This window comes from Uloborus diversus, chromosome 4 (genome assembly GCF_026930045.1).
Source record: "Uloborus diversus isolate 005 chromosome 4, Udiv.v.3.1, whole genome shotgun sequence".
NCBI classification, from domain to species: domain Eukaryota; kingdom Metazoa; phylum Arthropoda; class Arachnida; order Araneae; family Uloboridae; genus Uloborus; species Uloborus diversus.
In genome coordinates, this window is record NC_072734.1 from 59653709 (window position 1) to 59679833 (window position 26125).

General features: G+C 33.1%; 1 protein-coding gene across 1 annotated transcript in view; it reads right to left on the reverse strand.

The window, feature by feature from the left end:
- The window catches only part of LOC129221649 (phagosome assembly factor 1-like), a 62513-nt gene that overhangs the window by 14700 nt on the left and 21688 nt on the right, over positions 1-26125 (reverse strand). The window contains 8 exon segments of the mRNA XM_054856176.1: positions 87-199; positions 3134-3234; positions 7230-7309; positions 14700-14779; positions 18212-18255; positions 22649-22668; positions 22671-22731; positions 25376-25458. Coding sequence (XP_054712151.1) covers positions 87-199; positions 3134-3234; positions 7230-7309; positions 14700-14779; positions 18212-18255; positions 22649-22668; positions 22671-22731; positions 25376-25458 — 582 coding nt within the window.

Consider the following 26125-nt stretch of genomic DNA (forward strand, 5'->3'; position numbering starts at 1 on the left):
TGAAATATCCATTACATTTCTTCATTATTACTCAAAAGAAAATAAAATTAGCACTTCAGTTTTTGTAAAGATTTATACAAACTTACCTTCAGTAATTATTTGCAGTTTGATTCCTATAGTTTCTTCTCCGTCTCTTAGAACATCTAATTTTTCTAAATAGCAGTGATTACAGAAACTGTTATTTGGCAGAGCTGGGGCTCTACAACCAAAAAAATAAAAGTGACATTTACAAAACAATAGTCACAAATAATAACAATAAGAATATTCTTAAAAGAAAAAATAGGATTGACTGGTTTAAGTGGGGCATGAAAAATGGAATTTTCACTTTAAATGAATTTAATAAGCAAATAAATTAAGCTGTGATAGTAAATTTCTCACTATTTGGTGGATAATACAACTTATAAACAATCTTTGAAAAATATGTCAGATTTCAAAGGATTATCTTTATTTATTTATTTATATATATGGGTTGAGTGCTGATCTAACCCTTTGGGGTTGGTGTTGTTTGAAAATGTGCAAGTTATAAAAACAATTTTTTGTTCACACTTCTACAAATAACATAAGATATTACGGGAAAGTGCTATTCGATTGAAACTTATTGATAAATTATAAATTTTTAATGAACATATAAAATGATAAAGAGTCTTCTGAAAATTCTGAATTTGCTTATGGGATCATCTTTAAACTCAACTGTAAGTTATATAAAATAAATGTTATCACGTTTTTTTTTTTTCCACACATTGTGCAAAAAAGCATAACACATGAATTGAAATCATTCCTTTAAATGAAAAAATAACATTTTTACTTCTTACCCTTTTGATGCATTTTTTCAACGAAAATGCCTTACGGTTACGACCAAAAATGTAACACAAACTGCACTTTTTTATGCCCAGTAAACTCATCAGACCAACACCGCTAACCAAAATCATCTGTTGTGCTTAGATAAGTCAAACTCCAAAGGCTGCATTCCTACAGCTCTCTCATGACAAAACACTTTTCATATAATTGATGCCATCTGAGCCCATCAAGGGTCCTAAGTTCCTTCGTGTACTTTGCATATGCTGAATAGCCTCCCGAACCCCTCCTTTATTACTCGATCGGTGGATTACCTATCCTTCATTCTCTTTTGAAAATTCCGGATATAGCCTATTGCTCTTTTACACCCCTCCTCTGTTTGTTGCACCTCTTTTTTGCTGCATTGACAAACCAGTCCAGTCTTTCTGTCTCTCCATTTCTTCACGACACAGTAACACCCCAAGGGTCATTAGTAGACGATTGCCCGGGAAATTTTGTTTGGAAGTAGCAAGTCACAATTAACGAATTTTATTTACAACATTGAACAAACATGTGATTAAAAGTGAAATTTTTTAGCAATTCATGTTTTTGCATGGAACTTTTTGAAGTTCCCCGATGGAACTAGGAGTTTTTCCCGATGGTTGCCCGATGGTTGGAATTTCTCCTTTGAGTTAAGATGAAAGATTTTTTGACAGGGTCTGAATCAATCCACCAGTTTTCCCTTCAAGAGCTTCTTCTTTGATGAAGAAGCACATAGCTTTCAATAAAAGGTAACACAACTCGTTATGCAAAAGGTGTAGAAATCCTTTGCAGTATCAAAAATATAGGATATTTTGGAGAAATATAGGATTTATAGGAAATATAGGATGGTTTTGACCGCTTTTGAAGAATATAGGATTCATAGGAAATATAGGATGGTTTTTGACCGCTTTTGAAGAATATAGGATTCATAGGAAATATAGGAGGACTTTGATCCCTGGAGATATGCTCTCTTAGATGTACCACAAAAAACTATTTTTTGGCTTTGAAAATGCTTTGTTTTGTTCAGAAAAATGGGTTTGGTCTGACACTAAGTTATAAGTGAACTTTATAGTGGATTTGAAACAAATAATTGACAGGCACAATATTTCATAACCTGAAACAGGGAACTCTTTTTAATGTATATTTGAGGCAAATGCGTGAGCACTCACAGAAGAAATATGAGATTGTAAATTGAAATTGGCTAATAAACATTATTTAAAGTATCAAATGGTGAACTTAAGCCCTCAAAATACAGTTTTATGCTGTATTTGCATGATTAAGGGAGGGGGATCATGACAGCTCACGGTCCCTCTGTGGATCCACGCTTGGGGAAAACAAACTTATGGCACCTTGAAATAATTTAAAAATTACTACTTGCATTGAGGTATGTTAATTTCAAATGGGAAAATGAAACTGGAAACGAAAATGAAACATAATTTCCACTCTTTAGGGAAGCACTGATTGACGACTACTATTTGCTCTTCAAGAGAGAACTTTCGGAATGAAAATATAAACAAAAGCAGGTACTAATGTACTTGATTTAATACACTTCAAATGTGTTCAGCTGTGTAAAATGTTTAAACAATACACTGCAGGTATATTAAGAACCAATAGTGTACAATCTCTAGCACTGAAATTGCAATAATTCGCAAATACATTCATTCAAAAAAATAATAATAAGAAGAAGAACCAAGTAAACATTTTTGCCATTATTTTTATGTACCCATAAGTGAATCTAACCAAAATATCAGCTCCACATTCAAAAAATAAATAAAATGTCAATTTTTGTTCAACAGTCTTATTAAAGATAATTGCAAAACAAGAACCCACAATTAAGAATTGAAGTAGGATTTTGCCTGATGTCTTTTCAGCCATAAGCTCACTTCTTTGGCAATGATAAGAGGCAATGATGTTCGTTGCAATGCCAAAACAGGCGTCTCCAGTAATCTGCAATTCTGTGCTATATAAAATGTTACCTCTCATTTTAAGAACCCACAATGTTAAAATGAATAATTTGGTTAAGCATAGTATTCTGAAGATGCCGACATGCAAGTTCTTTTAAACTTTGGAAAGGAAATTGAACTTTTTTATTTCTCCTTGATTTACGCTGTTTTAAAGACTTGGCACTCACTGCCTTTAAAAGAGATTCATGCCCAATTGGTAAAATGTAAAACATAAAAATTTAAATGGCATGGCCATTAAGCTACGAAAGCACATCAATTAGGGGGGAAATGCATTATATGAGGTTAAATGGGTAAATTTTAAAATATGTGACAAGGCAAAAGTAACAGTATTCATCCGTTTATTGAGAAATTACCTGGTTTCTGCTAGACTGTTGCCACTGTAAATGGACATTTTTGACACAACAGGAAAAGCAGCACCGAATTGTAGACTTCCCAGCCCATGAGCATATCTTGGCTACAGAGAAAAGAAATTACTACATTTAAGAATTCAGTTTTCACATTTCCTATTGAATAATAGTATAGCATATTGGAAATTTAGTCTGTTTTCTATCTTTTATATTGCTGTGTGTCATTTAAAATAATACTTTCATTTTATACCCGATACAATTGTTTCAATGTATTTAAATGTTATATAACTGGAGTGTGGAAGGGTGTCATAACAGATTTAACATGCATATGCATATACTGCGGTGGGAAGGTAAACGGCAGTATCGGCAGAAATGAGTTTTCTAGATATTTGAAGAAAAGTGTTTTAAATTTAATGGTAACAATAGGGAAATGTTAGAATTAGACTTTTTTTTTTCAGCGGAAACCAAATAAGCAAGCTTGTACAATAAAGCTAACGTACAACAGATAACAAAAATGCAAAAAAAAAAAAGAAAAAGAAAAATGTGCAATTACTGCCCTTCACCTGCCTACGGCAGTATAGACTACCGTACTAGCAATATAAAACAAACCAAGGTGCTTTTTTTTTTTTTCAAAAAATCAAAAACATCAGATTTTTTTTTTTTTTTTTTTTTGGTTCAAATCACTTTTTTAAATTTAAATGTCTCTTTTCTTCTTTGATGTTTTTAAAAAACTTTGAGAAACTTCAGTTATTAATTAATTTGCATATAAATATCATTAGAGTTGAAATTGATGTTTTTAAAAATTACAAAAAGTTTATATTTCAAGTTTTATTTCACCACAGAAAAACCAATTTGAAGACAACTACATATGATTCAAACCAAATTTAATATAGATAGCATAGCAGTAAACTAGAAACACAGAAACAAGAAGTTCCATCCAGAACTAAACTAGCATACTTTTCCATCTGATCAATGTAATTAGTTAAGATTGAAAATTTGTCAAAACATTTTAAGCTGGTTCTTAAGCAGAAATGGTGCCTACCACTTAAAAAATAAAAAAGAAAAGGAAAAACTGATGAAATTAGAAACGTAACAAATTAATAAATAAAACAGCAAGTAGCAGCACCTTTACACAACACAATGCAGAAGCAGCTAATGTCTTCATGTCTTCCCGCAAAAAAAAGAAAAATTAATTTAAATTTTGACATTTTGAATTCAAATTGTTTTTCGCAATCATGAGTGTGTGTATGTAGGCGTGTGTATTTGTGTGTGCGGGGTATCTGTGTTGGTGTGTAGGGTGTATGTGTGTAGGCATGTGTGTTTGTGTCTGTGTGCTGGCATAAATGTGTGGGTAGTGTGTATGAATGTGTGTGGGGGGGAGGTATGTGTATGTGTGTGTAGGCATATGTGTCTGTGTGCTGGCATAAATGTGTGGGTAGTATGTATGAATGTGTGTGGGGGGGAGGTATGTGTATGTGTGTGTAGGCGTATGTGTATGTGTGTGTAGGCATATGTGTTTGTGTCTATGTGCAGGCATGAGTGTGTGGGTAGTTGTGTGAATGTTTTGTCTGTATGTATGCGTGTATGTGTGTGTAGGTGTTTGTGTGTGTGTGTGTTGTTATGTATGTATGTGCATGTGTGTAGGACATGGATGCAACCTGGAGACGGCTTTCGCTATAGGAGCAGCATCATGAGGAGCCGTTCGACGGTGATGGTGCGGAGGGTATCGGTGGGAAAATAAAATGATAGAGGACACCAAAAACAGTCAAGCGAAAGCAATAAGCAATTGTGATTGCTCAAAAAAAAAAGCATTAAAAGTGAAAAGTATGTCAAAATAAATACGTTTTATCAAAAACAAATCGTTTGGAGATGTTTTTAATTGATAAAAACAAAGCGGCTCAGATTTCGGATTTCACCTTTCTTCTGTTGTCAAAAACTGCAAACTTTAAGAAAAAAAAAAAGGACGTAAGAAGCCCTTTTAAATCAAAAAATAAACTCGTTTCCAGCTCTTTCTATCTGTAAAAAAATAAGGCAGTCTGAATTTCCTTCTATTTTCGGTTGCCAAAAATGAAATCAATTAATTAAAACATTAGAATGAAAATAAAAGCAAATATTATTTCACAGCAAAACATTTGCTCCATGACAATTTATTTTCTTTAAATTCATTCATATTTATCTCTGACTTGTTGACTCCTGTATTTGATTTTAAGTCTACAAGAGATGGTATTTTTGTTATTTTTTTTTATCCTCTTCATGAAGTGAAAAATTAAAAACTTATTCAGAATCTGCAGTTCTTTTCAATTATTTGGTACCAAAAAAGGAGTTTTTAGGATTGTTGCTGTCTTGATATCCTCCTACTAGTGTTAATGTTTAAAATGTTGAATTGTTCAAAACATACCCTTAAAATAGCTTAACAAAAAAAAAATATTTTCTATACATTTTCTTCATCAAGAGTTTTTTCTCAAGCAAGTTTGTTTGAAGCAAAACTGTTTTTAAGTTGTAGGATCTATATTTGTTTTTAAAACTTCTCCATAGATGCTTATGTTAAATTTTTTTAACTGCTCAAAATTGAATGAAAACTGTTTAGAACAAAGTATTGAAACATGGGAATGAGTTGTCCTTGCCCAGATCTTTTGAGTTAAAAAAAATTAGTTCAAATCGGACTATTCACTCAAAAGATATTTTTTGAACTGTTCAAAATTGAATGAATAATTGTCCAAAATCAAAAAAGGTTTCAAATAGGACTTTGATTCAAAAGTAATTAGTGGCAGGCAGGCAGATAAATACACATTTTCCCCATCTCAAAACTTCTCTTCCCAAGCTATAATTTTTAGATATCTATGTTTTTTTTTTTTTTTTTTTTTTTTCACTGGTATTGCTAAGATGCATTAAGTTTTTTTTTTATGTTTTTCTGTTACTTTACAGGAAAGTAGGCTAAAAAACGGATACAAACAAATAGGCCAGCATTATATGAGGGTAAAAAAGAGAGTGTTAAAAGAGGGAGAAGCAAATTTTAATTGAATATACAGATATTTTTTTTTTTTTTTTTGAAAAGAGCACATTATATCATATTTTTAAAAAATAAGTTTTACTATTCTTTATGTCTAGAGTTTGTAAAAAAAAATTTAAATCAATGTTTTTATTTGCATACATTCTTTTAAGAGTATATTCACCGTTTATTATATGTATGATAACAGTAAAAAAATTACAAAGTTCAAACTTTTCCTTTGATGAATATTTTGAGGTATCAATTTTAATTTTTAAAAAACAAGATTTAAATTGTTTACAAGAACTCATTGTAGAATCTAGATTAATTTTAAGTTTCATTTTGAACAAATATGCACATAATAAGAAAGGAGCCCCATTTGCCTGGACTTTTCTTCACACCTGCCTTTTAAAATAGCATTTAGTTTTGTTTTCATTTTAAAAAAAAAAGGTCCAGAATACAGAGGCTGCTAATTGAAATGTAGTATCTAATTTAAAAGTGTCTACTGAACACTGACGAAAAATTTGAATTTAAGGTAGAGTAAAGAAAGAATAGATGAAATTGGTCAAGTGAGGATAAAAACCTAGAGACAAAATCAATGTAAGGAAAAAAGGTTGCACTGATTCTTAAAAAGGCAAAACTAGAGTAATTTAAAGTTTTCAATAGGATTTCTAGGATTTAGATCAAAGAATGGTTTAAATCAAAGACTTTAAAAATAAAAAAAATCAATTTCATTTAAATCATGATTAAACTCGCTGTTTACAGTAATTGGTTTAAACTGCCAACACCCTGCAAAAAACCCAGGGGTTCTGGGATTGACCGCGAGATTACTTGATAATGATGAGATATACAACTTGCATTTTGAAATTCACTGCATTTTTTAATCATTTACACACAATGCACAGGCATAATGATAGCTTAAAATATGATTGTTTTTTAACTCCAGTCTTCACCAGAATAAGTTTTTAATCTGCGAATTGATTGCCCCCCCCCCCCTTATTGTTCCAATATTTATTATAAAACAAATAACCCAGTGCGATAGTTATAAAGATTCTCTAACGTATCATAACTAAATTAAAATGGAGAAAAATTGTAGTCAAATCAATTCAATTGTACCTGCAGTTTTGGATCTATGGCAAATGCAAAGGTGAGACCACGGAAGTTCAAAACAAAAACTTGCTGAGAAGAATGATACTCTGTAAGAGAAAAAAATGTATCATAATATTTGTATGTTATATTCATAAACATACAAACAGTAAAATATTACGAAAGTTTATTCTACTTGCGTTGCACCAAAAATGTAGTTCATATTTTTTTCCCCCTTGAAATCTATTTTGAAATTTTTATATTATGTAATAAGAAATAATGGAGGGTTTTTTTTTTTAAACTTAACTAGTTAGCCAATTACTTTTACTCAAAAACAAAATGTGTGACAATATACACCCTAAAAACTTGTTCTATTTAAAAGTATCAAAGCTTTTTTCTGATTAAATAAACTTTTTTTTTAACTCGATATCACATTTATTTACAAAATAGTATCATGTTCGATCACTTTTTAAAATGAAAATGTCATGTCACTACGCATTGCCATGGAAATGAGTACAGAATATCATACGCGCTCAAGCCAAAAACATTTCCAGTACATGAATTCTACATGAAGCAGATACACTGCCAGCTCGGTCAATTCCTGCCGAGGACTGCAGTTTCATGCTTATTAGCACTCATCAGGGCAGCTTAGGAAGTGGCTGACCTGGAGATGGAAAAACTCTTAAGGAAGCCACGAGTGCCAAACAAACTGTTTAGCTAATATACACTGCTCAAACAATTAGAGGAGCAATCACACAAAAGTGAAGAAACCGTTATGAGGTAAACTTGCAATGGTAGCCTTGCAAAGGCATAAAAAGGAATATACACGTGTATTAAGATGTTATACAGCAAAAAAGCAGAAAACATTTGACTGGGAACTTTACTCCTCTACAACAGTGAAGCGAACATGAAAAATATGCCTCTCCAACATCGTCTGCTACAGTTATTTATGTTTGCCCTGATTCCAGTCCCCCGATAAAAAGTCAAGTCATGGAATCCAGTAAATTACGGTGTCGTGGCATTTTCCAATAAAAAAAATGAACGGTTGAATTTTACCATTCAGACATTGAAAAAATGGGCTTCTTTTTATCGCGATTTCTGCACTTGTATCCTTTTTCTGCTTTTCGACGACAGAAACGTTGATTTGCTCCGAAGTTTACGTTTTATTCTCTAAACATGGAAGCGTTATTGGAAATTAGTTTCCGGAATAATATTTTTCTCATTTTGTTAAAACCATGTGCTCCCCTAATTTTTTTGAGCAGTGTAGAATTAGCACTGACCAGACGAGAGACTGAAGCAATGGTTTGGTTCAACTCGAAGATTGAAGGCAATTCAATGGAAGATTGCCTTCAATCTTGGCTTCCTTAAGAGGTTTTCCACCATCAGCTTAGCCACTTTCTAAGCTGGGCTGATGAGTGTTAATAAGCACGAAACTGCAGTCCTCGGCTGGAATTGACTGAGCTGGCGGTGTATTTAATGTACAGTAAAACCTGCCACATCCGGACCTCCCCATATCCGGACGGTTCGCGGAACAAATTTTCAATTTTTGAGTAAGAAAAAGTCAAAGTATTTCTTTCTTTCGAACTGTGCGACTGGCGAAAGAAGAGTATAAATGGCGCCGCGCCTATAGTTGCAAAAATATATTTTGCAAAAATAATCTACCGAGAAAGGCAGTCCTGCTGTTGGAAATCGCACCCTCTCATCCCGACCCAGAAGAACTAAAAGATGGCGAAATAAAGTGTCTTTTTTTGTCCCCAAATGTGACATCCCTCTGTCAGCCTATGGACCAAGGTGTTATAGAATCTATAAAACGTGTCTATCGACGAAAGTTACTGACGGTTTTGATTGCTGGAATGGATGAAGGAAAAAACGTTACAGAGACTCGAAAAAAAGTGGACATGTTGGATGTGGTGATGTGGGTGGCCCAAGCGTGGGATGACATAAAACCAATAACAATGGTAAGGTCATGGAGGAAGTTGTTACCCAAACCATCTGATGAATCTACGGGAGAGAAACCAGAGGAAGGTAGCAATGAAACTTCCGCCAAAGATGAGATTGCTGAACTGGTAAAGAACCTGCCGGGATGTGAAAAAATGAAGGAAGACGTTGTTAACGAGTGGTTGAGTGCAGACGAACAGAACGAATTAACAGACGGCGATATATTGAACATGGTGTGCAAGAATGATGATAAAAACTCAGACAGCGAAGGGGACACTGACAAAAATCCGGTCGTAAACGTAATGAGCCATTCAGAAGCTTTCAAGTCGTTCGAGGCTCTGCTGTCCTACGTTCAAAGTCAAGAAGATACTTGTGCAAGTGGACGTGATGCTCTTAAAAAGGATGAGAGACATGGCTTCAAAAAAAACGTGTACAATGTGGAAAGCAGCAGAAAAAAAATCAACTTTTTCAAAAGCTAAGTAAATTTTTGTTAATACTATAACTGTGATGTGTAACTTTTTGTAAATAAATTGTGTAACCTTTTGTTTTTCAATGGAGCATATTGTATGTACATACTACTAAGTTTATAAACGTTTAAAACTTTAAATTTTGTTTATAAGAACAGAAATACAGCTTGAAAACTCCATAATACAGCTATTTTTAAATGCGGTCTTGATATCCGGATTTTTTGATATCCGGATCGGTCTGTCGCCACATTGATCCGGATGTGGCAAGTTCTACTGTATTTCTGCCTTAGCCCTGGCTATAGGGCGGTAACTTACTGAACATGAATTCTAGTTTTGAGCTATACTGCACAGAAGCTTACTACCGAATGGCACGAACCTTAAGGGTCTCGGCTCTGAACGAAATTCTAGAGTTAGGTCAGTTTGAACTAGATATGAATCCAGGTAAAATGGTTTGACTGCATAGGCCCTAGTTCGGCCTCAATGGGGGTCCAAAGTTGCTGGTTTAGCTCCAGAAAAGCAAATTTTTCCTTTGAAATTAAACTTTTGTTTGTCATTTCCTTTCTTTTGTATTCCAGTATGAGCCAACTGAATGCATTCACAACATAGAATAAATCTCCATTTATGAACTGACATCCAGGTTGGCTCTGAGTTTGTTAAGATATTGCCTCTTGGCGAGTACAAGAAATAGGTGCCCAATTAGTGCCTGATGCCAAATTGGCAAGTGGTCTGCCAAATCAGCTGCCAAGTGTGCAAAGGTGTAATGTATAAAACTAGGGTTTAGTGCAAACATAAAAAAACTTATTTTCTGTTTTTTAATTGTATAAAGAACTAACAGAACCAGTTTTTTTTTTTTTTTTTTTTTTTTTTTTTTTTCAAGGAATTACTATGCTTTTTATAATTTAGTTGCCTGATAAAATATCATTTTATATTTTATTGTTTTACAACAATTTATCTGAGGTTGCAGAAAGTTAATCAATGCTACCAATTCAAACATGTTTTTTAAGTCCTCTTTTTGAAACATTAGAAATAAAAACATCATTGCTCCAATAAACTCACGCTGTTAGTATATCTAGCATGGGGATGCATTCAATTTTGTAGATTTAAGCGAATGCACCTCTTTATACTGCTGTTTACATGTTTCTGAAGCCAAAAATATGACCTAATAGTGTGATATAGAGCCGGCCTTAGCATGAGTGGGATCAGGTCTGTCATTTAGGAGAATCAGGATGGGGCAATTGAGCCCCCCCCTCCCCCCGCTGGATTTGAGAAATCAATGTATAGTTAACTCTCAAGTACTTGGTCCCAAATGGCCAGCTAAAACTTCAAGTTATTTGTAGTTCGAGTTATAGGAAAACCCCACAGCCTTCTAACCAAGATTGGGATCCAATGAAAGCTCGGAGATAAAGGAATATTCGAGTTATGGACTTCAAGTTACCAAGACTTGAGTGTATTTCCATACATGTGGGGCGGGGGTTTTTTGCCATTTGTGAAAATAATATGGATCGAGTAGTATTACCATTTGACCCGACTCCCCCCCCCCCCCCCCCGAAAAAATTTGAAATGACAGATCAAGTGACATCAGGCCCTGTGAGTCCTTTCACAGCAAGGGCCATTCATTTATTAGTATTATGAACTCCCTCACTCTGCAAACTTTAGGCAACCCGGGTAACTATTTTTTCCAGAAAATTTTAGAACATGCAGGAGAAACTAGCAGAAGCTATCCCTAATGTGCTGCATTTGAAAGCAAACTTACACGAGTCTAATTAATATACACGAGTTTCTAAAATAAGTTCTGTGTATTTTTTTAGGCTGTGTCAGTAAGACCGGGAGGAGGGGGGACCTGGCACTGGCAGCTAAAGCCGGGCCCTGGTGTTAACAAAAATGAACAAAGGCTGTAGCCGGGTTTCTATGTTAAATCTGCCCTTGCGCCCTTTTCGGCTCGTACTTGGGGGATCATTTTGGTGCCAATAAAAATATTTTGACCAAATTTTCAGCTCTTTATCTCAATCGACCTTCGAGTTTTTTCAAAAAAAAAAGCCTGTTTTTTTTATTTTAATTTTTTTTTCATAGTAAAATTCAAAATTATTGAATGGTAATTTTTACTTATTCTTAAGAATAAAATACATGAAAAAATATTACAGTCATAATATTTTAACGAAAATCCTAATTTTGACAACGGTAAATAAGATTTAAATATTTTTAACGGAAATAAGATTTAAAACATTTTTTTTCAATGTCTTTCAGAAAAGTATCACTCACCAAATTTTGTCAGAAAATGTCTTTTATACTCCTCTACACTCAGGAAATTTTTCGAATTTTTTGAAGTGGGTGAAAGAATACGAAAAAATTAAAAAGTAATTTTTTTTCATTATTTTGCGTTTAAACAAATTTTAATATTTTTGATTGACAAAAAAAATTTATTTGAACTAAGTCAGTAAAATCCATCAAAAACTAAGACATATCCTTCATGAAATTATTAGAAATGTAAAAAAAATGATTAAAGAGTTTTTAAATAAATATTATTCAATGCAAAATTGTACATAGAGACGATTTTTTGTTTAGGACAAATTTGTCTGACACTATTTTGAATAATTTTTCCATCTGGATCCAATAAAGACAAAAATTTCAATATATTAAAGTAACTTTTGCATGCAATTATAACACATTTTTTTTTTTAAAATAAGTGACATTAACTATAATAATTTATAATGATTTTTTATGTAAGGTTAGTCTTTGTCACTGTCTTCATTCACAAAGGCAACCGACTTCTTCATCAATGAACAGGCGACTCAATATTTCAGCAGGCTTTACTATATTCGCCAAATATCGAGCATGAGGCCGAAAATATAAGATCGCAGCAATGTAGTGAGCAATGAAAGTGTGCCTACCATTAGCACAGTCACAGCAATATCTTGTAATTCTAATGATGTCATTCTTATCTGACTGATAATCAAGAAAGCAACAATATGTTTTTTAACTTAATATGTCGTGATCTCACTTCAAATTTTATAATATTAGCAGATGATTTTGACATAATGGAGCCATCATTTTCATTCAGCATCTCAGCTACATATGATATAAACTTGAGACATTTGATTGATGAAAAAGTCATCGTCTTTGTGAATAAAGACAGTGACGAAGACTAACTTTACTAAAAAAATTATCATAAATTGTTGAAAATTATTATATAATCTAATGAAGGGTAGACAACCTTAGAGAAACAGTTTGAGGAGCATCTGTAGTGATTGTGAGAAGCATTTGAAGTTTTTGCAGGGCAGATCGGTATTTTCCATAAATTCAATAAAAAAAATTTAAATCTCTTATTTAAAACTGTTTTTGAGCTTTGATAAGCATTTTTAAGCACTGGCATAAAAATAAAAGAAGGTTTTAAACACTTTTGTCATGCTTGAAAACGCAAAATAATTTTTTTCAGAGGCTTGCAGAGTTTCGCTATTTTTGTAGAGCAACTCTGCAAAATGCGGAAGGCAGTTGGCAACCCTGCTAATGTCAGTTATTTTAAAAAACTGTTAAATTGTGTAAAAAGTTACTTTAATATTCAAAGTTTTTGTCTTAATTGGATGCAGATTGGAAAATTATTCAAAATAGCCTTGGCCAAATTATATAATTGTCTTTATGAACAATTTAGCATTCTTTACATTCCTAATAACTTCATGAAGGATATGTCTTAGTTTTTTATTGTGTTTTTTATCTGGTAAGACAGTATTTTCGAAATTCGTTTTTTTTTCTTAATTTTCTTTTTCACTTAGCAGACGATTTTTTACTGACTTAGTTCAAACAAATTTTTTTGGCAATCAAAAATATTTAAATTTGTTTAAACACAAAATGATGAAAAAAAAATGACTTCTTATTTTTTTTCAGTTTGTTCCACCACTTCAAAAAAATTTGAAAAAAATCCTGAGTGTAGAAGAGTATAAAAGACATTTTCTGACAAAATTTGGGTGAGTGACACTTTTTATAAAGACATTGAAAAGAAAAATATTTAAATTTTATTTTTCATCATCAAAAATCAGCTTTTCGGTGAAAAATTTTGACTTTAATATTTTTTTTATGTATTTTAGTCGTAAGAATATAGGGGAAAAATACTATACATTAATTTTGAATTTTACTATGTAAAAATTAAATTAAATCGAAAAAACAGGTTTTTCTTTTTTGTTGAAAAACTCTAAGGTTGATTGAGATAAAGAGCTGAAAATTTGGCTAAATTATTTTTATTCGACACCAAAATGATCCCCCAAGTGCGAATCGAAAAAGCCCACAAGGGCAGATTTATAAGATAGAAACCCGGCTACATCCTTTCAAACAGTTAATTCAAACTGTATTTTACATTGGCTGATGTAGAGAAGCAAGCACTCATTACCATATTTTTTCACAACAGAATCACCACTGCGCTTCACCACCCCCTAGTTTGAAAAAAGGAAGAAATAATAGAAAGAAAGAAAATTTTAATGTTAAATGTAATTAACTGAAAAAGTCACATTTTGCTATTTTTCCCAAATTAATAGAATTTGTAGTGTTAACTTGAATCTATGAGAGGGCAGTTTAACTAAATTTCCAGTTTACAAAAATTTACTGGTGTAAATAATTTCAAATCGCAAAACCAAAAGAACCAGTATAAACACACCCCAGGACACGATAGTTTTTCTACAAAAGGGATGGACTCACCCCAAAAATCCACTTATTCCTAAAAGTTTCGCCAAAATTAAAAAACTCACTAAATAGGTCACTGATTTTAACCCTCTGACAGTCCTGGGCCATGAGTAAGATGTATGAAATTCTTCCCCATGACCTTTTTTTTTGAGTGGCCTGCAATGTAAGTCAAGTGCCCTAAACTTATATCAATGCCTAGCTTCAGCTGTGCGCCTCGGACTGTTTGACAACAAACATTTAGCATCTGAAAAATATGTGTAAAATGCCTTTTAAAAATGTGCTCGCTATGGCGTGATAAGACGTGCAAAACCATCAGAGAGTTAAGCAGAAACTGGCATTATTATAAGATGTATATGGTAACTACATATATTTTACAAAGAAATCATTAAGTTTTCAGAATTAAAAAAAACTAAAAATTGAAATGTACCTCCTGGATGGGTGGCTCCAAATGAATGATCAATTTGTTCTAGGGTAGGTGGAACTTCTGGCGAACAAAACACATTCCCACTGCAATATAAAAAGCAAAAATGATACATTTAAACAAAAAAGAATTTTAAAAAGTTATAAAACTGATTTTGTACTTGGATAAGATTCTGTCAACCATTTTTTCCAAACCAGAAAAATATCCTCAAACGTTGCAATTATCCCATCAATAATGGAAAAGTATGAACCAAATATGCATAAAATTTCCTCAACCTTTGCTGCCAAACTGCGGGCTGGATTTGCGTTAATTTTAATTACTTTTCTGGTTTCAGGTATTTCATATACCACTGATTTTAAGCACAAAAAGTTTTGCACAAAAGGTATTGCCTCCGAAATCTTTTAAACATTTTGCAGCCAGACTTGCACAATATTTGTACCACAAGCAATTTCTTCTCAGAAGTCAGTAGTTGTGACTTTATAGCTGGTCTTTGAAACGCAGAGTTTGTACCACTAATTCCCAAGAACTTGTCAGTTCAGAAAGCAAAAAATTGAGAGTTGAAGTTCCGATACATTTTTTCAGAAAAAATGCTTTTTTTTACAAATATTGGGCTACTTTAAGTTAGCCCAAGTTAGGGTTTTTGGTTTAAAAATTCTTTAATCACAAAAAATTCCTTTAAGACTTAGTTTTGCTTAGCTTCACTATTTAAAAACTCAAGGAAAAAACTATGCTGCGTCAAAGTGAACATGAGTTCATATGAAGTTAAAACTAAAAAAAAGTAAAATTAATTTGAATTTTGACATTTTGAATTAAAATTATGTTTTTCGCAACCACGAGTGTGTGTATGTAGGCGTGTGTGTTTGTGTGGGGGGGGTATGTGTGTGTTTGTGTGTAGGGGGGATGTGTATGTGTGTGTAGGCATATGTGTTCGTGTCTGTGTGCAGGCATGAATATGTGGGTAGTTGTGTGTATATGTGTGTGTGTAGATGTCTGTATGTATGCGTGTGTGTATGTGTATGTTCGTGTAGGTGTGTATATGCGTGTGTGTGTGTGTAGTTGTGCATGTATGAGCGTCTGTGTAGGACATAGATGCAACCTGGAGACGGCTTTCGCTATAGGAGCAGCATCGTGAGGAGCTGGTCGACGGTGATGGTGCGGAGGGTGGCGATGGGAAAATAAAATGATAGGACACCAAAAACAGTCAAATGAAAGCAATAAGCAATCGTGCTTGCTCAATAATTTACAACATATACAACAATCAAGATGAATAAAAAGAAGTAGAGAAGCAGTATCATATGCTATATTTAATTTAATTTAAGCATTTCAGACATTAATGTCAATTCAATAAAAATAAAAACTCAAATCCATCAAAGTTTCTTCGCTGTAACTTTTGGTGCTACTAAAATTTGTCTAATTAAAAAAATTAATTAATTATAAGTAAAAGACTTGTAAAAATTCTTGCATTGAAGAACATAATATATATAGTATTGAGATGCAATATCATACTCTGTTCAAAAGGGGAGAAAGGTCAATTGGCATATTTCACCTGCACGGCACGGAACCGAAATGTTGAATGTCAGCAGTTGAGTACCACAAAAGATACAGAAATGTATGGAAAGACGATTGCTGTGAAACATGAGTTAGAATTTAAACTAGGTAAGAGATGTGGGGGAAAGAGCTAAACACTTCCAAGTAGCACTGAGTTAGTCATATAGCTAAAAGAATACAAAATCCGTAGATTCATGATTACAAAGATGTGCCAGCTGAAACCCACTTTTGGAGCAATCTCAAGCGCAGGGAAATAGTGACTTTGGAGCAGTTTGGCTCACCAAAAAGTTGGTTTTGTAAACTTGGAGCACGAAACATAGTGTAATTGGAAGCGACAAAAAATATGTTTTGAAGTAAGCAGTGGTGTTCCCACAGGGTACACTCAGGGATGTGCCGACCAAAACTCACTTTTGGAGCAATCTTGGGGGCAGGAAAATGGCGAGTTTGGAGCAATAAAATGGTGAATTTGAAGCAGCTTGCAGCAGCAAAAATTTGATTTTTGCATCAATTTGGAGCAACAATGTATAAAACGGAGTTTTAGGATGCAAAATCACCATAATTTCAACTACTAATTAAAGCTCTTTTAATTGCATTTATTATTATTGCTATATTATTCTTTCTTTTTTTTCTCTCTCTCCAACATTTTTCTCAAAAGACTAGTCTTGTCCAGCTCTACTTTCTTTTTTTACACTTCTTCTGATTTAAATTTAGTTCACACATTTACTTTGCTTAATACATTACTGCTTTAGTGCACATTTAAGTTAGAGTGCTTTGATACCTATTTTAACAATTTGTGTGCTTCATGAAATTAAAAAACATATTCGAAAAGGCTAAAAATAAAATAATAAAAAGAAAGAACGAAAGAAAAAAGAATGGTTAAATTTAAAAACTGAACCTCAGCAAGTTACAAGTCAGTTTTAATAATCTTTTTGTTTTTGTTTTTTTTTATTTTTTATTTTTTGGTGTGTGTAGGTTATTTACTTCTATTTGACCTTATATAACATAAGAACATATATATATATATATATATATATATATATATATATATATATATATATATATATATATTTTATATAATGAATTTGATTAACAAATCGGAAAATCAAGCAAAGGCAACATTAAAACTTTTAATTTTTTAGTGTTTGATATTTAATCATGGAATTAATAATGAAATAACAATGAACAAAAAATGATTTTGAGAAATGATGTCATAAGAGAAGAAATTTGAAAATACATGTGAAAAAAAAATAAATAAATAAAATAAATAAGTAAAAATAAAAATTTAAGATAGGCTAAGAGTATGGGAAAAAATGCCTGAATCTGAGAAACTTGAAATATCTGCATATACCAGAGCATTCGAATTGCCAACCAAAATTAGCGATCAATTTTCTGTCCTAAAATCTAGAAACCAAAGATTAAAAACTAGTGAACAATATTATTTTTTACAGATGGCATTCGGTTAAATCAATTTGGATGCAACTAGATTGACATTTCGAGTGGGCATGGCAAGAAGACGAACTTACAAGTCCTCGTCTTCTAGAAACAGAAGATAAGAATGGTTGAAAATAATGGTCAATGCAAAACTTTTCAAGTCAAAGGAACAGAATCACATAATAAGGTAAAACGATTGAGTTTTTCAAAAGCGGATGCAATCGGATTTTGAAATGCGCAAAAAATCGGAAAGAAGTCGAAAAAATCGTAAAAACAAACTCCAAATGCACAAACTTGATGATAATCAGCAAAAACTCGCCAAATATGCTGAAGAAACTGCAACAGTCCATGCAAAATCTCACTTCTGGCGCAAGTTTGTCCGATTTTGAGTAGAAAAGACCATTTAGCGGTCTTTTGGAGCAGTTTGGCGCAGGATCGGCGATTGGCGCAGTTAGGCTCAATTGACGCAGCTGGCACATCCATGTGATTAGTCATGAGCTAAAATTACAGTTCAAATATTAAAAGAGAAATATATTTACCAGTATTTTAGTTTTGCCTTGCTCATGCAATATACTTCAATGACCTAATTGCAAAGAGAATATCAATTATGTGCAAAATGATAGACCAATCATATCATCGAATTAAAACAGCATTCAAGAAATAATACACAAAATGTTTACATATAAATCTTAGCAAATAAACAGAAATCAGCAATAGATTAAGCAAAGATCTTGTGGAAAATTAAGATTTCCTTATTGTGATAACATTAAGAAAGCTTTTGTTAATTCATTTCTTTCCTTTCCTCTTTTTTTTTTTCATTCTCCTCCCCCCCCCCCCCCCGGATCACCCCCTCCCTGATACTTTCATTTTCAGCTACATAAGCATTTTTATCTTATACAATGTTTTAGAAAAAAGTTATTGTTCATACATCTTTTCTGAACTTTTGCCTCGTGCTGCAGAAATAAGTGATTGTACAGCAAAAAACTCTTGAATAAGCAATATAAAATTATCAAAAACAGTTAAAATGAAGATCAGATATTTATTTTGGAGAAAAAAATAACTCTTTCCAGGATTTCTTGAACATGTTATATAAAATACCACCTAGCTATAAAATTCAGCATCTTAAAAATAATTACCTGAAGAAATCACAGTCATTTTTAGTTGAAGATGTTTATCTCAAACCTGCCCATCTAGAAAACTATGTCAAAAATTTTCAATTTATTTGCAGCAAAAATTCAACAATTTTTCCTTGTTTGTTTGGAATAAATTGTCCCAAATACAAATACACAAAGTGACGACCAGCAACAGGCTCTGGGCCCAGCTAGGCTGGTCCTAGTCAATTTACAATCCCCAGTGAAGATCAATGACCTTCTTAAAACTATCTACTAGTCCCTTGCTCATTACCATCTCTTCTGAGTAGCTGTTCCAAGGTTCCACTACCCTGCTAAAATAATATTTTTTTCCTAATATCCATGTTAGCCTGAGATTTAAATACCTTAAAACAATGACCCCTTGTCCTGTTTTCAGTGCTTAACTTGAGCCCCTTAACATCTTTCATTTTAATAAATTTAAACAAACTGAATCATGTCCCCTTGGTCTCTTCTTTGCTCAAGACTGTACATTTTTAGCATTCTAAGCCTGGAATCATAGTATAAATGAGAAAGTCCATTTCTTAGCCTTGTAGCCCGCCTTTGAACCCTTTCCAATGGCATTAATATCTTTCTTAATAGACGGAGAGCCCAGGGCCGCCAGACTTAACTTATTTTCTAAGTAACAAAATGTGTAGGACAGAATAGAGTTAGCATGTACTTTCAACATAGGCGTGTTCATTAACTTGGTCCGCAGGCCAATTTGCAGGTACTGGATACGAAATGTACGCAAAAAATTTGCCTAACCTAACTTATTTTCTAAGTCTCAATTTTTATATTATGATACCTCAGGGAACTATTCCATTTTGTAAGCAGCCAGACCAATCGTATGGGCCAAACATCCCGCCAGACACAGTTAAAACCATCTACCAAATTATCAGACACATTCCGTGGGCAATAATGGCTTCCAATGGCGCAACCTTACTTATTTTCTAAGTCTCAATTTTTATATTATGATACTCGGGGAACTATTCCAAAATATTTTGTAAGCAGCCAGACCAATCGTAATGGGCCAAACATCCCGCCAGACACAGTTAAAACAACCTACCAAACTACCAGACACGTCCCGGTGGGCACTAACAGCTTCCAGTGGCACAACCTTACTTATTTTCTAAGTCTCAATTTTTATAACTCTGATACTCAGGAGACTATTTCAATGCATTTTGTAAACAGGCAGACCAATCGTATGGGCCAAAAATCCCGCCAGACACAGTTAAAACGTCGCTCTGAGTAGGAGCACATGAAAAATCAACACTCAGAAAAATAAGCAAAGTTTTCACTGTTTTTGCATACATTCAGTACGAAGTACCTGAAATTTGGCCCTCGGTCTAAGTTAGCAGTCATAACTGGGGGACCTGATAAATGAGACCTGATGTAAAAACGTGAAATGTAGAGAAAAAGTAGATTTGGGGGACGTAAAATCGGGGTTTTCACTGAAATCCTATTTCATGTTTTTTTATTACTCGGTTTTCTGATTTAACAGTATTGCTTTTTGAAAGCAGACAATATTTTTCAGTGCTTAAGTGCAAGAATAATAGCATCCCGCCTGTGTTTGGCGGGATGTTTGGCCCATACGATTGGTCTGGCCGTTTACAAAATGTGTTGAATATAGTTTCCTAAGTATCATAGTATAAAAATTGAGACTTAGAAAATAAGTAAGGTTGTGCCACTGGAAGCCATTAGTGCCCATGGGATGTGTCTGGTAGTTTGGTAGGTTGTTTAAACTGCGTCTGGCGGGATGTTTGGCTCATACAATTGGTCTGGCAGCTAACATTATTTTTTTTAAATAGTTTCCTGAGTATCATAACCATAAAAATTGAGACTTAGAAAATAAGTTAAGTTAGCACATTTTTTTCGTACATTTCGTACCCAGTACCTGCAAATTGGCCCGCGGACCAAGTTAATGAACACGCGTATGTTGAAATTGCTAACTCTATTCTGTCCTACACATATTGTTACTTAGAAAATAAGTTAGGTCCGGCGGCCCCTGGACTCTTGGACTATAAGATAAGGAGACCAAAACTGAACAGCATATTCCAAATGAGGTCTTACCAAACTTCTATATAAGGGCAGTAGAACTTCTTTAGATTTGTTTGAAATAGAACTATTGATTAAACCCAAGCATCTTATTGGCTTTGTTACTAGCTATGCTGCACTGTTGACTAAAGTTGCTGGGGAGAGTTTTTGCAGCTCCTGAGATAAGTGATTTTTTACTGTAATAGTTTATTTTTACTGCTTTAGTTTCAGTATTTTTAATGTATTTTATCATATAATTAAGTATTTTTGTGCTTTTAAGTCTTAGTTTTTATTTACTTGCTTTTTATTGTTATTTTTAAATTTTAGTCCCAATGATCTTCATCAACAGTAGAAACTTGGAGACAAAAAGTTTTTTTTCTCGTTTCAAATCCAACAGTCACATTGTCTTCCGAGTCTTGGGGGACAATGAAGGCCATGGAAAACTACCTACAAAGCGCAAGTTTCTCAGGAATCCCACTCACTCAGAAAATAGAAATAACCAGTGCTGAGAAAAAATGTTTGGGGGAACGCACTTCTTTTAACATGGCAGATGTCATGGAGCATAAGTTTTTGTTAGGTCAAAGAAGCTCAGGTTAGGTTACTTAGGCCTTCATTAATTCAAAAAACATACTTTTTTTTTTTTTTTTTTGACTGTGGTGATTTGAAACTAATTTATATTCTTTTTTACAACAATAAAGAAATGTTTGGGGGAACAGCATACCCCCCCCCCCATCTACAGCAATGGAAATTATCTTCTAATGATTTGTGTAGAGCTTCTTCAGTTCCTCTTTTAAACCATAAAGAAGTTATAGTGTTGTGTCTCTCTGGGTTCATGTTGTTCTGGTCCTTAAAAATTTCTATTGAGAATTGAGTAAAAGTATTAAATCATTGGATGATAATTTCTTTTCTTACAGGTATGTATAAACTCATTAAAAATTTAAAGACTAAAATTAGTAAATTAGTTTTAAAGTCTAAATATGCAGCCTATTCCAGGCCTCTCTTTTTCATTCACGAAAAAAAATTTAATTTTTTAATTTTTTCCCCAATGTTTTTTTAAACTTTATTAATAGTTTTTTTTTATCTTTACACTTTCACTTTTTTTTAACTTACACAATTAATTCCTTTTACATTCTTATGTACTAACCAACTGCTTGTTTATTGGTTCACACTGCAATGACAAAATTATTAATTTTCATGAATTCTTGTTCCTTATGTTTATAGTACATATTTATTAATATTTAGGCAGTGTGTTTAATGTATAAATGCAATTATATTACAAACAACAAGAAACATAATCCAAAGACGGTCTGGTATTTTAGAAACATCAAGCATCCTCAACAAGAACCATAACCCCTCATGAAAATTAATAATTAATTCATTAATCCACAGCATACCAACAAATAGCAATCTGGCAGTAACATAAGAATGCAAAATGAATAAGCTATAAAGGAATTAAACATAGAAACAGGAAAAAAATGAAGAACAAAAAATGTTATCACATTTTCAGATAATTGCAGATACACGTTTCAGAATTTTGAAGAGCCTCTTTTTCCTTCAATATTTTTTCATTTATAATCTCACTTATTTTGCATAGAAAAAGGTCCATGTACCCCCAAAACAAAACACAGGTGGCTATTAAGTTTTATGCTTTAATAAAGTGATTTTTATCATTCATATTTTTGTCACAAAAGTACTGCTTTATTTCTTAAGTTAACACAAATTATTAAAAGAGGGGGGGGGGGGAGCATGGAAAAAAAATATTTTTTTTTATTAAAATAAGCTAAAAAACACAAAATATTAAATAATACTCACTTTCAACCTTTGCGACAATGGTCGAATATCAAGCGTATGCCATCTTGAGAAAGATTTATGATCAGGTCCATCACCAAGGGATTCTACAAAATGTAAGAGAGTTGTAACAGTATATTGCATGAAAGCATTTAAAAGACAAACACAAATACAGAAAAAAACAAATAGCAACAGGCTCTTGGTCAGGGCTCAACTCAACTCCTCACACATATGTCAATGGGTGCCTATATGGGGGTGGGGGCAAGTGGGGGCTTAAGCTCAGCCCCTATCCCCCCCCCCTTTTTAAATGATAATGTCCTTGCTTTTAGTACTTTTTCTTTGCAAAAATGTAAAAACATTTCTTCTCCTGCTATTAATGAATAAGTTGTTAAAAATGTCAAGCTTTAATAGCTCTAATCTATACAGAAAAAGGTTTCCATGCGGAAAATACCCTGCTAAACCATGGGGGAAATATTTGAGCCCCCCCCCCCTAATATTTTGCATATGGCACCCAAGCATATATCATGAAATTTTTGGGATATAAAATCATGACATAAGTACATGAAATACACCGCCAGCTCAGTCAATTCCAGCCGAGGACTGCAATTTCGTGCTTATTAGCACTCATCAGCCCGGCATAGGACTAACTGAGCTGTTAGTCCAATGCCGGGCTGATGAGTGCTAATAAGCACAAACTGCAGTCCTCGGCTGGAATTGACTGAGCTGGCGGTGTATTTAATGTATTTCTGCCTTAGCTCTGGCTATAGGGCGGTAACTTACTGAACATGACATAAGTATTATGCACACCATTATTCTATTTAAAATCTTCACCTACCAAGGAAAACATTACCACATTTGTTCCCTAGTGCTACTGGTTATTACAGATACGCCTAGTTATGTGATGCTTTAAGGAGAAAATAAGTGCAAGTTTTGCTGTCTAAAAACTGTTTACTTTGATAAAAAATGATGTATAAAAGAAAAAAATGAAATACAAAATTTAAAGTAAAACTGTACTAAAAGAGACGTTAAAACTTAGATGCCAAAGGAGAAATCCAGATACATGGTTATACCACAGAGCTGCCAACTTTTGAAAATCCAAAATCGTAGCAGCATTTTGCAGTTGGTGTGGCCGCCTGCCGCAGATTTTAAACAGTTATGAATTGTCAACAGTATAAAGAACAAAAACAATGATACTTCACAAATTTCAAATGTGATACAGAGAATATTAATACAGAAAAACAAATTTTATACTCTTCATGGAATTTTTGGTAGTTTTTTCGCTTTTTTGCCAAAGATTCAGTGACCGGATCAGCGTCACAATCTAAAAACTGATCCATCTTTACACCATGCAGCTTTTGAAGAGCGATGCTTGTTGCGCAGAGACTGTCAGCACACGTGTAGAAGTTTGATTTTCTGAACTTACAGCCTTAGTTTTTGCAATTTTTTTTTTTTTTTTTTTTTTTTTTTTTTTTTTACACTCTTGGGATTATAAATTAAAAAAAAAAAAAGAAAATTGTAATTTTTTGGACCCGCTATCGTAGCGTCTTAGTTTAAAGCTGTAATTCGTAGAAACTATGATTTTTTCGTAGCAGTTGGCAGCTCTAGTTATACATGAAAACCAACATTACATACAGCGCACTGATTTGTAAAAAAAAAAGTTATTATTACAAATAGTAAATGGAAACAGAAGACACAGATAAATAAAAAAAATTGTTTTATTCAAACAAAAACATCAGCAATGACTGCAGTTATTTTTTTTCACCATTTCAGAAACATACCCCTCTCCAAATCTTCAGTTTTATATTTCCTCAATTTTTGAGATGCAACTTAGAATGGCTAGATTTGAATATATATATATATATATATATATATATATATATATATATATATATATATATATATATATATGTATGAAAATAGGTTGAATAGGTTTAAAAAAACACAAACATATAGTTAGATTCAATGAAATAGTAAAAGTGTTGGTTCCCAGTCCAGACCCCTACCTTGAAGTTTAAAATTAAAGCACTACCATAAAAATTTGAATAAACCCTCTCCTCTTTAAAAGATGGTTTTTGTCATCTAATAAATTTTACATAAGTATGACTGTATGTATAAAATTGAATATCAAATTATGATAGCTTGCATTAAACTTCTAAGCATCAAAGTCGGCTATTTTAGACCTGGACATGATCCTTGAGGAATTTCTTGCTAAGCCCTTGGCTGGATTGCGTTTAGGCGCTTATTATTTTTAACTTAAGAAACATTTGCAATCATACTGCAAAATTGGTCCTCTATATCAATAATGTTCAAACAAAATTGTAAAAATATTGCTGAAAAGTTAAAAATGTCAGCAAAATAAATAAATGTATTTTGGAAACACATAATGAATCTAGCTTTCAACTTTATACTTGATTATTAATTCTTATAAATTGAGTAAGAGAATTATAATTCAAGTGTCAACATCATTTATGCTGAGGAGTTCATTCTAGAGAGAGTAGTGGGACAATTCCACTCTACCTGCTCTCCTCACTCCTAATTCAATTCTTCTTTCCTTTCTCTCAAATGCCACTCTGACAGTGCTGTAGTTGGGGGGGGGGGGGGGGAGCGTACCGAAAAGTATTTTGCTTTTATTGTAAAAACAATGCAAATGTAATCTAAGTTGGTTTCTCAAGTTTTATTTTTAAGAACCCCCAAAACATGAAAGTAACTTATATATAATTCTCCTTAAAAAATAAAAAAGCTCTGACTCACCAATTCACTATAAAGAACTTGAACACTTTTTATACTCTGGAACTGCTGTTGTAGAATATGAACCACTTGGCTGAATGCCATACCTAAATAAAAGGAAAGAAAATGTTGGTTTAACAAGGTTAGAAAGCATTAGAAAAATAACTGGTCCTGCAGACCAGTAAGTTTGAAGATGTGCTGGTCCGCAAACAAAATTTGACTGAGTCACTTGGCACAAAATATAGTTAAAATCATAGTCGCCCATATAGGGCGGCAATTGGGGGCTCAAACCATTCCCCCTCCCTTTAGAAATTAAAACTTCCTTGCCTTAAAAACTTTTTTCTTTGCAAAAATGTAAAAACATTTCTTCTCCAGTCATTAATGAATAAGTTACAGTGAAACTTTGGTAAGTCGAACCTCGATGAGTCGAAAACTTCGATTAGCCGAAGTGAATATTTATTCTCGTCTAACTGAGTGGAGAACTAATGTTATTTATTTTCGATAAGACAAATTTCGCTGATTCGAGTAATTTGAAAAGTCAAATTTTATTTCTTGACTGTCGTCAAAGTTTCCTTATTAATTTAATTCTATAAGTTGAAATCTTTTCTTTTTACTTTCTTCTATATCTAATATATAGAAGAAAGTATTGGATTCGTGCAAATTTTCGAATTTTGACGGATTCGAACTTTTGAGGTGTGCTGAGTCCATTTCGACTATTTTTGGAAAATGTCCGTCCGTCTGCGTGTATGTGTGTGTGTGTGTATGTGTGTCACG